General features: G+C 38.3%; 1 protein-coding gene across 13 annotated transcripts in view; it reads right to left on the bottom strand.

Annotated features, from left to right (window-relative positions):
* The window catches only part of UBN2 (ubinuclein 2), a 102,593-nt gene that overhangs the window by 18,821 nt on the left and 68,292 nt on the right, over positions 1-15,480 (bottom strand). For 11 of the 13 annotated variants that reach the window (XM_054496770.2, XM_054496775.2, XM_054496772.2 and 8 more), the window contains one exon: positions 3,453-13,882. The exons of the other annotated variants lie outside the window; for them this stretch is intronic. In XM_054496770.2, coding sequence (XP_054352745.1) covers positions 13,833-13,882 — 50 coding nt within the window. In that variant the 3' untranslated portion in view covers positions 3,453-13,832. Of the gene's footprint in view, positions 1-3,452; positions 13,883-15,480 lie in introns of those variants that run through there. 13 annotated transcript variants of the gene reach the window in all.

Here is a 15,480-nt window from a genome sequence, read left to right as displayed (position 1 = left end):
GCATACATTTAAGAAGTAAAAAGACAGAGGAGAGACAGAGTAATAGTAGCCACCATTTATAAGCTCTTATTATGTGCTAGGCACTGTGCTAGGTGCTCTCCATACCTTGTGCGTAATCTGAATACACCCGCCTGGGGTCTCACCCCTGTGCAGATGAGGAAATGGGCTTGAAAGGGAAAGCGTCTTGTCTAGAGTGACACAGCTTCACAGTGGGGTCTTGTGAACCCGTCTGTCTGCTGTCAACCTGTTCTTCACACCACGCCACCCTACTAGAAAAGATGATGGGGAAATGAAGAAGGGACAAACACAGAGACAACAGAGACACAGAAGAGGCAAATATACAGAGGGAGAAAAAACAAACTACGCCTAGGCACATATGGAGGCCCAATGTTTTCTGAAGTAAGGACACCCATGACACGTCAGAGTATGCCTGCCTGAGAAGAGACTGTCATTGTCCTTTGAAAAGTGTACGATCTCATGATTAACCCAACCCTTACCAAATTCAAAGGCATCTCTTCTGCCTGTTTCCAATTATTAAAAATCTTAAACAAAAGACTGATTTTCTCAAGTATTTCTCAAAGCTTTGTACGTATAGGAAGCAGTGGTACCGATTTCAGACAGACTCAAATCTAGAGTTAGATCATTTATTGTCCATGGCAAAGCAAACTTTTGACTGTCCGTTTGCAATATATACAGATGGCAAATATATAAAGGATATTGTGGTTTACCTCTGATAGTAACCTAAGCAACCCATCAATAAGTGATATCACAACTATAGAATACTACAAAGCTGTTCAAAGAACCAGACAGACCTCTATGTGATGTGAAATAACCTCCAAGATAACTGAAAAATGCTAGATACAGTGTATATGCATGCTAAGTTTATTTATTTATTTATTTATTTATTTATTTTTGAGACAGAGTCTTTGCTCTGTCGCCCAGGCTGGAGTGCGGTAGCACCATCTCGGCTCACTGCAACCTCTGCCTCCCAGGTGCAAGCGATTCTCCTGCCTCAGCCTCCTGAGTAGCTGGGATTACAGACATGTGTCACCATGCCCAGCTGATTTTTTTGTATTTTTGGTAGAGACGGGGTTTCACCATGTTGGCCAGGTTAGTTTCTAACTCCTGACCTCAAGTGACCTGCCTCCCTTGGCCTCACAAAGTGCTGGGATTACAAGCGTGACCACTGTGCCTAGCCACGTATGCTAAGTTTATATTACAAACTCAGATACATATCACTGCTTATAACCGGAGAAATTGATAGGTGGTTGCTCTGGGGAAGGAAGATGGGACTGTGGGTAGGAAGATTTGCTTTGCACGCATTAGATCCCCTTGTACTTTGTACTTTTTTTCTCGACCAAATATAACCTTTTTTTTCTTTTTGTTTTTAAGACACAGGGTCTTGCTCTGTTGCCCAGGATAGATTACTGCAACCTCAACTTCCTGGGCTCAAGTCATCCTCCCACTTCAGCCTCCCAAAGCAAAACAAATCTTTATTTTTAAATCAAGCAGTTTATTGTGTTTTCCCCCCAAGCCAAATCCAATGTTAGGATCTACTAAGGTCTGAGTGGAAGAAACACATTCCTTTCTTTCCCCTTCTTCCAGTGATGAGACAGGGAGAGGCCCCTTCCCATTTCTTTCTCCGTTTTCAACCAAAAAGTCACCTATTTGTTACACAAAACAACTTACTCATGTTATCCACGTTCATTGAAAATATATTTAAGTAAAAGGAAAAATAAGAAAAAGTACTGATACTACCACTCTACATTTTGGGGTGTATGTTCTTTTGTATATTTTCTAATGCATGTATGTACACACACATGTATTTACAGCTACAATCACCCAGGTTGGAGTGCAGTGGCACGATCTTGGCTCACTGCAACCTCCACCTCCTGGGTTAAAGTGATTCTTGTGTCCCAGCCTCCCAAATAGCTGGGATTACAGGTGTTCGCCACCATGCCCAGCTAATTTTGTATTTTTAGTAGAAGACGGGGTTTCTCCATGTTGGTCAGGCTAATCTCGAATTCCTGACCTCAGGTGATCCACCCGCCTTGGCCACCTTTTAAACTTTAAGGTTAATTGGAATTACATGAAAAAAGTGTCCCATGCCAAATACTCTCGGTAAAATATGAGTTTTTTTTTAAAAAGTTAACAATGACACCTTTGTATGTTAACATACATTTACAAGATGGTGAAAACATGGTTAAGTAGTTGAATTACATAACGACAGGGTTTTCTGGTTTTGTCAAAAATCATCTTGAGGAGTACTGCTGACAACAACACACTTTTGCAAAACTGTCCTTAAATGTTAGCTAAAGGCACTTACAGTCCCCCTCATCCCCTAATGTATGAGGTCCATGTCTTTTTGAATTTCTTAGTTCTTTTCATCTTCATGACAACACACTGAAAATACAGTTAAAAGGAAAAAATAAAAAGCACTCATACCATCACTCTATTTTGGGGTGTATGTTGTTTTTGATATTTTTTCCTACACCCCCATTTCAGCAAGAACCTTTTTTATATTTTCTATGCAGATCACACGTACACTTATAAATTATTCACTTTCTCTGACAAGCTGCTTTCTCTCTCTTCATCGTTCTCCCACCCCCCTTACCTGAACTTCTTTTTTTTTTGTTGAGACGGAGTCTCGCTCTGTCACCAGGCTGGAGTGCAGTGGTGTGAGCTCGGCTCACTGCAACCTCTGACTCCCTGGTTCAAGCGATTCTCCTGTCTCAGCCTCCCGAGTAGCTGGGATTACAGGCACGTGCCACCATGCCCAGCTGATTTTTGTATTTTCAGCAGAGACAGGGTTGCGCCATGTTGGCCAGGACAGTCTCAATCTCCTGACCTCGTGATCTGCCCGCCTCTGCCTCCGAAAGTGCTGCGATTACAGGCGTGAGCCACCACGCCCGGCCTCTTACCTGAATTTCTAAGGTTGAATTATTTTTGTGTGATTCCCACATGTACATTTCAAGTCCTGACCGTAGCAGCATCATCAAATACACACATACCCTATTACCCAAAAAACCTAGAGTGAGTCACAATCAAGGACTCCCACGCTCTGCCTTCCTCTACTTGTCCAAACATGTCCCTCACAGCAAATGATCTACCTTCCTGATCTGGCCAAATTCCACCAGTTCTTGGAGGCCCACCTCAAGTGCCATCCATTGCACTGAGACTTCCCAGATTACTCCAGTCCCGTTTCTTCCCCACTGTGAACTCAAATGTCAGGCAGCAATGGACCACACCTTTGTGACACATTTTGAACCATTATCTTTTAACTTATCATGTGACTGCAAATTGTGAGTATACTGGGAAGCAGGAGACTGTGTCCTTTACTTCTTGTACCCTGTACACCTAGCACAGTGTGATATGGACAGCAGATACTCCCCAACAGCTGAGAGTGTGATGTTAGAACCCAAGGTAACTCAATAACACAACAGACACGAGGATAGTATGTACATTCCTCTTTATTTAATACAACAACAAACACGTAACATATACAAAAAGAAAAAACACTCATTAAAAGGCCCTGTCACAAAGGATAGACAGGAAACATCTACACTGAATCAAATAAGGCTCTTGCTTCAAAAACAGGGGTTTGCTAGCTACACCTGGAATATGAGCAAGGCTGTTGCAAAAAAATTTAAAAAAAAAAACAACACAAAAATCCCTGCACTGAAGGAGTATATTCATGGGAGTAATTTACTAAATTCGCAGGTCCATATTTAGGAATGTTTATGCCCTCTCACATATCCAAAATTCATCAGGGTTTTATAAAATGTGTGATTTTTTTTTGGTTAAAAAAATTTACCTGCCCTTCTTTTTTCTTAGGAAGGAGTAATAAGAGCTTTCTAAAAACTAGAGACAAGCAAACCACACAAAGTTTGAAATGTTTTACCATTAAAGTTCAAAGGGCACGTAGAACTGAGAATGCAAAGGCAAGATGGCAGTGGGAAGAAGAACGTGACTTCTGCGTCATTTCCTGGTAGCTAGCGTTTAATTAACCAAATGGAAATACCTCGGCTCAGTGCAGGGTTCAGTAGCAGCAGTTTGTCCATATTCCTGCTCCAATTTGAGCTGGAAATTAAACAAGCACCAGTTCATCTCAAAAGAGCCTTATACAAACACACACGCACACATACCCACACCCATTCACATGTCATCACCACCCCCTTTTATTTAAATTTATTTTTTTTTTTTACTAAAATACAAAAAGGGAGACAGGTATATTTACAAAAATCCATGGCTGGTACAGTACATAATTTTTAAGACACACTAAATGCTACAATCTTTCAGGTCCTGAGATTATTACAAATATCAACTCAAAGCTTGTGTTCAGGTCCAGTTTTTAAAGGAGGAAAAAAAAATCCCAAAATATTAAGTCACACACTATTTTGAAATACAGTATATCCCTTCAAGTTAGTAAAAACACACCTCCCTATAAGCAAATGCAATACAGTAATTCGTGTCTTTCACCTAGAGGACCATCAACTCTTTAGGCTCCTTCGAGATTGGTTTTGAAACATGTTGGCATCTATGTCAAGTGTGGAGGTGGCTAATGTATGAGGAAGATGTAACTGGAGGGAAGTTCCTCTGCAGAGTGAACATTCACTGTATAAATACGTCCTGTTTTTCCTTGGGCCACCAAACAAGTCTTTCCCTTATCAAAATTCACACCGTAATGGTTGGAAGTATGTGCTTACCCAGACTAAAAATCAGAATCATTATTTCCAATCAGTTATAGCAAATAGGTCTGGAGTTCGGTAATCATTTTTACAACTGCAAATAAACTTTCTTGCTTGTAATAAAAGAGAGAAAACACCCATCACTTAGTTACCTTGGTAGACTTGGATTAATATATTATTTGGGGCACAAAATTTTCACCAGCTGGAGACTTATTTTCTTCTTTTAAGTTTGAGGGTGTTTAACAAGTGAAATCCAAGGGCAAGCCCCAGATTTACATACCCTCTGAAAGACCAATTTGGTATTTTTGATACTTTCTGAAATAAAGTAAGTTTTCAATGACAATCAACAAAAGGGCAGTGCAAAGCTTGAATGTTTTCTCTGGAGGCTTGCCATGGATCACAGGAAATTACTTGTAGGCTGGGAACCTACCTCTAATTGGGAAGGGCCCACTGATTATCTGAAGGTCTCAGAAGGTATATGTAACTAATTACAAAGGCATAGCCAAGACTCAAAAATAGGTGACCAAAGTTGGCCAACTTTCCAATTAACTATGTAAAACAGTAATACTTTTGTCAACTAAGTTCTTTTTAATTCCTCTAGACAACATTGGGGTAACCCTTGGTAATTTTGCAGGTATAGTAAAGCAAACCCAATTTTCTGACAGAGGGCACACTAACCCTACAAACAGCAGGGATAAGCAAAAAAGGAGGAAAGCTTACGGCTGCAAGCACAGCAAACACAAGATAGTTAAGATCTGACAATTTAAGGGCAGGTTGTCACACAGAAAAACATGTCAACTGGCTGGTCTTGGTTGATACTCCTAAATGTGCTTTGAGGGCAGACGGTGTTGTTAACTTCAAAAACAGAAGTATTTCCATGTTATCTTGGGTAATAGTCATCTTGTTTGTATTTATTAGGTTTCCATTAGTGCTCTATTATAAAATATTTAAAACACAGATTTACAATAAAATCATTATATTATTATTAGCAAAGTGGGAACAAATAATATATAGAAAATTTTGTTAGGAACAAACATAAAATTTGATTCATATGGCCTGTTTGCAAAAGTAGGCTTATTTCAGGGGGAGTATGAAAATAAGCAAGGCAGACTATTATGAGAAATAGCCCCTAATAAAGATCTCCATCTCTTTAGAATAATCTTGAAAAGTAACAAGAGGAAGTCATGAAATGCCACATTATACAGTAGCAAAATCTATTTTTTAATACAAAGGAGAAGAGGAAAAAAAAACCTCTAGTCCCAGTGATGACCACTGATGACTGTTAAGTCCTAGACACAGAGACCCTAATAATACTACTGCGATTCTGAAAAGCATTCCTGACTTGTTTAACAGTTTGGAAAAGTGTCCGAAGTTTAAGTACTAACCCACTATGAAATGGAGATACACAGGAAAGACTGAGAAGTAGAACTATTACAATATAAGGAAATTAAAGATCACAAGTAGCTACTTTCAAGCAAGTGGTACTTTGAGAGTCTATGAGAAAAATAAAATTTAATATCACATTATTCAAAGGCAGTCTGATTAAAATCCTAAGAGAGTCCCTGCCTGATTCCTCTGCTGGGATGTAAACAGTCTTCTAAAGCAGGCCTGCACACGGCTTTACTTTTCAGTTCTACGGGGACACAGGATAGGTTGCCACAGTGAGTGAGCAGAGGATGAAAAAGACAATTTAACCTTTCCTCCCCAGACTCCTAATATACAACTCATATTCTAGTGTAGCAATATGATTAAGAGCTCTGAATAAAGAATGAAGACTAAAGGAAACCATGAAAGAAGAATTCAACATTAATATTCAAAGCTATTTTTAATTAGAGTTTGACCACCCATTCAGCTCTATAAACCTGAACATTGTGTCATATAATCTAAAACTCTCAGAATTGAACACTGGGATGATTTTATCATTAACAACCCAAAGACATTCCATGATACTAACTACAGCTTTGCACCAGTGAAAGGATCTGTAGATAGTTTTTGAATACAGAGTTCACATTTTAGGATAGATGAACACACAAAGTATCTCTATTTTATGCTTCTGTTAATTTTCCCGAGAAGAACAAACACACATTCAACAAAAACCCTTATGCCTTATTTCTTTGGGTCTTAACATTTGTTATCTAAGAATGGAAAAGACAGGTAAATGTGAAAAAAAAGTAGTATGTTTATCTGCATAGTTGATATTTAGAGGCTAACTAAGGCCTTATCTGGAAAAAGCAACAAAAATCCAAAAAGTGTCTTACACACACACACACACACACACACACACACACACACACACACGCATCCTATCTTTAGAGATTCAGTGGACCTTAGCCAATTCTGGAAATTAACCAGATGCTTTGTCTGCTTGGACCTGGTGCTTTCTACTAACTCACTTGAACCTGATAAAATTGGTTCCTCATCCCACATTCTCCTTTCCTGACCGTGAATATGTGCTACAATTTAAATTTACACACACACTCCAACAATCGTTGCTCAGCATTTAGCCCCAACTAAAACTGCAGCATCCATTTTTTTTCCTGTTGCTATTATTTTAAACGATAACGGGAAAATTCTATGTAGTAGTACTACTTAATATACAGGGATGGAAGGTGGGATAAAACGATCTTCGTCTCCTCCTGGGAGCCGGGGAAAACATGTTTCCTTCTACCCTGACCTTCCCCACCCCGACCCAGTTAGAAAGTGAATCCTGCCTTCCGTCTCCCATTTTCTTACAACCTGAGCAGCTGATGGCTCCACCTCTTTCATGGGTTGAAGAAGCATGAATTACAAAGGTGCAATGGCTACAAGAGTATCCGGCTGGCTGTGTGTAGTGCTCACCCCTTCAGTGCAGAGCTGGATACACCTACAGTTCATGGAATTAGTACACAATCTCTGATTTGCAAGAATGAGACATCCTACTCAGAAAGTTAAAAAGCTTAGCTATCCATCCCCAAACAAGCAATAAAAGGAAATTAGACTGAGAAGATGGAAAAGTGAGGCAGTTAAAACTTCCAGGATCATTTATCAACTCCAATAACCAAGCATCATAACTTTATCTAACTTTAGCTCCACAACCTTGACAAAAATCACAATAACACCGTAAAAGGCTAAAAAAACTACTTAAACTTAGTGTTATTTCTCCCCCTTGTTAACCTGAAACTAAACATTTTATCCCACTTCAAAGATAATGTTTAAATAACAAATATGTATCTAAATTAAAATTCCAGTGATTTTTTTTAATTTAAAAATCATAGGGTGCTTTTTATACTCATTATAAGGAAAACATTTTTTAGCCTCTGCAGGAAGATGATAATACTATTTTTAATTATATAGGACATTCTACAAAAACTCAAAATATTTTTGAAATAGTAAAGTCTCTGATATCCCTGGGAGGTAGGTGAATATGATTATACCCAATTATCTAATGGGTAATCTGAGGCACGAAGGTTAAACAATATTCCCCCTAGACACAGTCATTCAAGAATAACACTCATGAATTCCAACTGCCTGGTAAGTTCTGCTATCAGGTAACACTACCAGGAACTTCTGCTTTTTCCTTTTAAGCCACTAGTCTCTTCTTCCCAATTAGAATGTATTGAAAGGGGGGCACTTACTAGGTATATTTGTACTGGGTTTGAGGGATGGTTCAACTTGGTCTCCCTTAACATGTCACATCTATTTGTTTTCAACAAGAAATCGATGAATCTTAGATACTGAAAATTATGTTATTTTGCTCAAGGGAGAAATCTAAATAACCATAAAATCAGATTAAGCCAAATGTAATTATCTAGCAAATAAAAAGCAAATGGAAAATCTCTCAAGAATGCTATAGATTATATGAATGTTTTCTTCAGCATCTGAAGTCTTTCTACTTCTGAGTTTATTAATCTTTTAACAGATAGATATGCAGCTATATGATTTCTTCAAAAATCATTTTCCAGAAGAAAATATGATACATTTTTAACGTTGATAGTTGCTAACTTCCTTCTAAACTTATTTAGATACCAAACCGTGGTTCTAACGCTAGCCTTCGCACGTTTAGTCTAGCGCACCTTACCAATGTGACTTGCAAGGTACTCTTGTTATTCCAATGCTGTCTCCTATATTACTTATGCCAAGTTTAAAGAGCATAGAAAAGTGGGTTATATCCAAGAACAGTCAATGATTCACTAAGTTTATTTTACTTGTAGTAACTGACGTGTGTGTGTATTGTTATTAACTTCTACAAGCAGATATTCAAAGGGCGAAGATGGCCTCTTGTGAAAAGATACTTTTCTATACTTTACTTTTCTTTTTTTGAGACGGAGTCTTGCTCTGTCGCCCAGGCTGGAGTGCAGTGGCGCGATCTCAGCTCACTGCAAGCTCCGCCTCCTGGGTTCACACCATTCTCCTGCCTCAGCCTCCCAAGTAGCTGGGACTACAGGCGCCTGCCACCACGCCTGGCTAATTTTTTGTATTTTTAGTAGAGACGGGGTTTCACCACATTAGCCAGGATGGTCTCGATCTCCTGACCTTGTGATCCACCCTCCTCGGCCTCCCAAAGAGCTGGTATTACAGGCGTGAGCCACCGTGCCTGGCCGAAAAGATACTTTTCTAATCCACCCACTTTAATCAACTAAAAGCAATGGAATAAACAAGGCAGAAGTTTTGCAAACATTGAAAGGGGAGTGTTTGGAAAGGATGCAATGGTACAGCAGCTCCTAGTTTTATATATATGTAATGTATGTATCTTACACATATATCCATATACATAGAAAAGGAAGAGGGTTACACAGCATGACATGACGTTGGCAAGTGTGAGATTCTTCCTCCTGAATCCCCTGACTTATCAGTCTGTACTTTAAGATAATCTGACAATAGTTCCAAAAGAGAGGAAAAAAGAAAGAAAAAAGGCACTTAACAAAGACAAAGGCCTGAATTGAGCACGTTTTAGAGGAGTAATATAAGCATTTTACCAGAGCTAAGAAATGATTTACAAAGAGTTAAACTTTTCCCCTTAAAATTTTATAAAATAAAATTGCATAACATGTTGTGATCATTTATCTACTACTGCACTTTTCTTCTGCTTCATTATTACAAACACAAAAGCCCCCCCAAAAGCAAAAAACAACAATCATACATGCACAATAGAAAGTAAAAGTGCCTCTTTTGAGAACATTAGGTCAGCAGAATTACAGTGCTGAAGCACAGGAAAGTTCTCAAGTTTGGCCTGATTATAGATTTTTCTCATTCTTCTATTTCCAACTTTAAAAAAAACAAAAACAGAAACAAAACGAAAAACAAAAAAAAAGCAAACAGAAATTCCAAACCTAAATAATAAAAACAACAAAGGGACCAGTGTGCTTTTATGGTACACTCCTAAAATAAAGTATCCTAATTCTATACATGAGTCAAACTAGAGGACAAAACATCCTAGAAATAAAGAACTGTAAATTAAAGTCAACCAATACAGGCAAAGTTCATTTTACAAATGTAGCAGCAAATATGATAGATCACTGGAGTTCTAAGAGATGATCCCAAAGGACACAGAGTTCTCATAACCAATGGCAGTTTGAATAACAGTAGAATTTTCGTTTCAGAAAATGTCTTGAACCAAGTATAGGTGGAAAGGGGCGTGGGAGAGGGCAACCAGAGGAGAAAGACTAGATTAGAGGTGCCTGCCCTTTCCAACCCTGGGTAGTAAACAATTTAGATCTGCTTTGGGAAAAAAATATCCTGGGTTAAAAATCATGTCCAATAAGTTGTTTTCAACCAGGTGTCAAACCCACAGTATTCCAACACATATGTGCCCGGTTCTTCCCCTTACCTTCCTGATTCGGTAAACCCTATTCAATGTCCGTGATGTGAAAATGTAATCTGGGCCAACAACATCCATCAGAGGGGGGTGGGCACGAAACAATGCACTATCACCATCTTCTCATTTCCGCAAACTATCAGAATTGTATGACTACAGATTAGCCTCATTTCCTTTCCCAAAACCTTTTTCTTCAGGCTGTTTTAAAATCATGATTTCATTTACCCTCTGACCTCAAAAGCATACAAGAATTATAATTGACTTATAATGGAAATTATTGCTTGCATTTATTCTGGATGCTCTGAATGAGCTTGACACTTTGCTCCCAGTCTCCAACTGAGGCTCAGCATAGCTATCTCCGAGGACAACCCTGCTGACTGTTATTGCTTGTGAATACTGAGGATTAACTTGTATGTACAGTAACAGCTTATATATCAGTGAAGGCAATTTAAAATATAAAACAGTTGAAAACAAACAGCTTAATCTTCCTGAATCAAGAATCCCGAGGAGTGGGATATAATCATGTGTGCTGATTATTTTTGCATTTGGATGTTGCTAATGCTCTTCAGAAATACACGTTGCTCTATAGATATCCTTTCCAATGACTCACCATTTTAAAAAATAACATAATTTGATTTTTAAGTGCAAAAATACAGTATGAGTCACAAGTCTCTGTGCTAAAAAATAACCAATTTATATGTTTGTTTTTAGTAATAAAAACGGTAAAGACAGGTGACCATAAAGTATGGGCACCTTTTTCAATGTTATGATCTAGAAAAGAAACAGATTACTATTTACATGTAGAAACTCTCTGATCACACTTTATCTATACAGAAATACAACGATGTTTGACTGATTCATACAACATAAAAGGGGGGGTCCTGACTGAAATGAATGTAAGTCGTCAGTGCAGATGGGGGTTTAAGGTAGGGATCTGACAGTAGTCCTCAAGGAATCAAGACTAAAGAGAACACAGAAGAAATCTCCATATTATATTCTTGGAGCCAAGGGCCTTCAGATATTTTTACTGGTTCGTTTAAAATGTTAAAGGGAAAAGAACTGATTATCTTGTTCTTTTCTAATGATGAGAGTCACCAGGGATCTTCACATGGCATGATTCAGAATTGATGTTTTAAGACATTCAAATGATTTTTTGACTCAAACTAGTCATTTATATGAATATATGTGTGTATGTACATATACATACAGACAAACATATATACAAGTATTCAGGAAGAGAAATTAATATGCACTTCGACTTCTCTTGTGGTATGAGAAGTAAAACAAAGGTCACCTTCGCAAAGGAAAATCCCATCACTTCCCCTAGTATGAAGCAAAGACCTTTCTGTTCAAATTTTGTAAAAGCAAGAGGTCCACTACATTTGAAAAAATAAAAAAAATTGGGCAAGCTTCCTTAATTGAAACCAAGCAAATCTTCATCAAACATACTGAATTCAAGTCAAACCTCTCTGCAACATCCTCCCAGTATCCTTCCAAAATATCTACTGGGGTTCATACTACATCCATATTTGTTTTATTGATAAACTAAATTCTTAGTCAAGAAATTATATCAGTGATTCCTTTGAAATAATCCTTTCCCTTTACTGTAACAAGTTCTTGGAACTAAAGTTTTCAGTTATTTATTAACTTTTTCGCTATGAAGCAAGCCAATGTGACTTTGAAGTCAAAATATAGGCATACAGATCTGAACCGATCTGTGGTTATTTATTCACAGTCCTGTAGGATATCTGGGACTTCTGTGTATAAAAGAAAAAAGGGCCTGGTTAATACTTTTAATTGAGTAAATCTAATGGTATAGGGTAATGTATAATAAACACAAATGCAATAAATCTTGTCACTACCAGTCTATTTTTTTTAGGTTAGTGTCATTATAAATGGATCAAGCTTACACCATTTAGAGTTTACACAATTCTCTGATATAGTATGAAAATATTCAGAAGCTTAAAAAACTAGAATAATGCGGCAAAAAAAAAACATCAAATCAAATGTATCCAAGAAGAACCATAAATTTTTCCCTTAACATCCTTTGTTGAATATGCTATTTGCATAAGGAAGCTATAATAACTAAGGAGGAGTCTTATTTTCTGCAGATTTACTCACATATCAATACACTGAGTAAATAGTAAAGCTTTAGGATCTCAAATGCTCCAAACAATTTCGCTACACTGGATACAGGGAGTAAAAATACATCGTGACTGTGATCCTAATGTGATTCCTCCCTTTAAAATACCATCTTAAAAATTCAAAAACTATATTCATGCCATTCGAATGACCAATGAAGAAACACAGTGTACACTTCTACCTGTTTATACCAATAGCTAATAATCACCTGAAGGACCACGAGCTAAAAGAACAGAAGGAGAAGTTGTGAAGTTAGATGAATTGGGGAAACTTAGAGTTTAGTTGCTGCAAGGGCTAAAAGCAGCAAAGCAATAACCCTGTAAAGATCCCCATTTCTCAAGAGAAAAATGTGAACACAGTCACATTTTAACATCAAGAATGGAAGTAAGAATTAACCAGTCAATACTAGATGCACAAATCACCTGAAGAAAAGAGTTAAGTACCTGCTTCTGAACGGAAGATGAAATTGACCCTTTTACAAAAAGGGGACATCTAGGTTTCATCTCTTAAGAGCAACAGGCTCAACTTCCTGATTTTTAAAAATCTAGATGATTTAATAATATATATCACTGTGCTAAAATAACTTTCCTGAAGGATCTTTAGTCCACTGATTTAGGGGAGTTGCTACACACTGGAGGAGATTCAAGTTTGTTCAGGATTTTTGAGGGTGTGGTATTTCTTCAGCTACTGTCTATCGGAGATAGAATCATTATTATTTTTTTTTGTGGCAAATCTGCTACACAGTCCATTCAAATAGACATGATCATTATTCCTGACAAACTGGCCTAATTCCAGTTTTTAATGCCTTTTATTAGCAATTATGTCTGTAAGTGTTCAGATCCAACCCCCAGGATGGATGGATGTTTACCCAAATTCTCTTGACTTCCTTCTTCCTCCCCCGGGAAAAATCAAATTTGTATTTCTGTGGGTTTGACAACTGAGTCTCTTTCAAGTCTGTTAATACGGTAACTTTGTCATTCTTTAGAAGAGACCAAAGGTCACTAACTTTGCACAAAAGCATTTCTTCCTCCTGCACCTGGTTTTGCTCAAGTAATGTTTTCTTTTCTTTTTCCTCCTCACCACAGTGCTTGGGACGAGAGAATGTAAACATCGACAGAAACAGCAGCCCTATGACCACATAAGTACTTTCCCATCAGGTAGATTCCATCAGTCAACTAAACATTTCGTCTCCTTTGCTTGCCGGGCAGTCACTGAGATTTCCGTGGTAATTTAGTGTCCCCTTTACTTTGGCCTCCATCTGAGAAAAAGAGATGTTAAATTGGTATGGGTGCATATGTTACAAAAACCAGCTAAGAAAAACAAAGCAAAAAGAACAATTAACTTTTATCTTTTGTGAACGACATCTCTGAAAAGATGTAACTTTTAATATCTTGCATGCCATATAGCATTATAGAGGTTGATACAACATCATGGAGATAAAAACTCAACAACAATGACCCTCTTCTCTCAAATGACTGTGGTTTTCAGTGTTTTTTAAATATGATTTCAACAAGTATTTATCATTTACGTCCCAGCCAATTGTGTCAAATGCCATGAGAGGGTTATAAAGGAACCAGAAGACACAATTCCTACCTCCGAGGGACCTACTACATCTTTCAATTCCTTTGGAAGACAGGTCAATTGCATTTTTTTTTTTTTTGTAAGTGAAATAAAATTTCTTGCCAGGACACAGCATTTCATAATTCCTGATTATCTGTGTAAACAAATGTAGCAAACTTTTCATCTGTAGTGAAAAACATCCAGCTGAGTCTGTGTGCTCATTCTAACCTAGCTTTAAGCGACAGGGAAGTCTGCTACTGGGACAAGGCTCCTTCCTTTTTTTTTTTTTTGAGATGGAGTCTCGCTCTGTTGCCCAGGCTGGAGTGCAATGGCGCGATCTCAGCTCACTGCAACCTCCACCTCCCAGGTTCAAGCAATTCTCCTGTCTCAGCCTCCTGAGTAGCTGGGATTACAGGCGCACACCACCATGCCCGGCTAATTTTTGTATTTTTAGTAGAGACGGGGTTTCACCATGTTGGTCAGGGTGGTCTCAAACTCCCGACCTCGTGATCTGCCCGCCTCAACCTCCCAAAGTGCTGGGATTACAGGCATGAGCCACCATGCCTGGCTCTTTCTTTTTTTAAGAGAGAATTTTGCTATGTTTTCCAGGCTGGAGTGCAGTGGCTATGCACAGGTGCGATCACAGCGCACTACAGCCTCAATTCCTGGGCTCAAGAGACCCTCCTGCCTTAGCCTTCTAAGTAGTGGGACTACAGGTGTGTGCCACCACACCAGCTCAAAATAATTTCTATTTTTACATACTGCTGTTTAAATGCTTGCAGAAAAAATGTTGGTTACTTCATTTAAGCCTCAACTAAATTACCTACAAAAACTGGACAGGAGGAGAGGAAAGGGGGATACCAGGGCAAGGGTAAGGCCCAATGACTTGGAGAGCCAACAGAATATGGAGAAAGTCTCCAACAGGTCATGGCCTTAGCAAGAAAAATGAGGCCTCAAAGACAACCCATGCCTGACAGCAAAGGACAGGAGAAGGAAACCTTTTACTCTGAGGGAAGAGGCATGAATGGCAGAAATACACAGGTGAAAAGGAACAAATTTGACCAGGGTTTGGCCAACTACAGCCCATAGGCCAAATCTGACTCCCTGCCTGCTTTTGCACATGAAGTTTTATTTACAGTCATATTCATGTGTTTAAATACTCCCTATGGCTGTTTTTCACTACAATGGTCAGTTGAGTAGTGGCGACAGAGACCATATGGCCTGCAAAGCCTAAGATATTTACTATTTGGCCCTTTATAGAAAAATTTTACTGACCTTTGTTTTAGACTAAATAAA

Source organism: Pongo pygmaeus, chromosome 6 (assembly GCF_028885625.2).
Source record: "Pongo pygmaeus isolate AG05252 chromosome 6, NHGRI_mPonPyg2-v2.0_pri, whole genome shotgun sequence".
Classification (NCBI taxonomy): Eukaryota; Metazoa; Chordata; class Mammalia; order Primates; family Hominidae; genus Pongo; species Pongo pygmaeus.
This window is presented reverse-complemented; position numbering and strand designations above follow the sequence as displayed.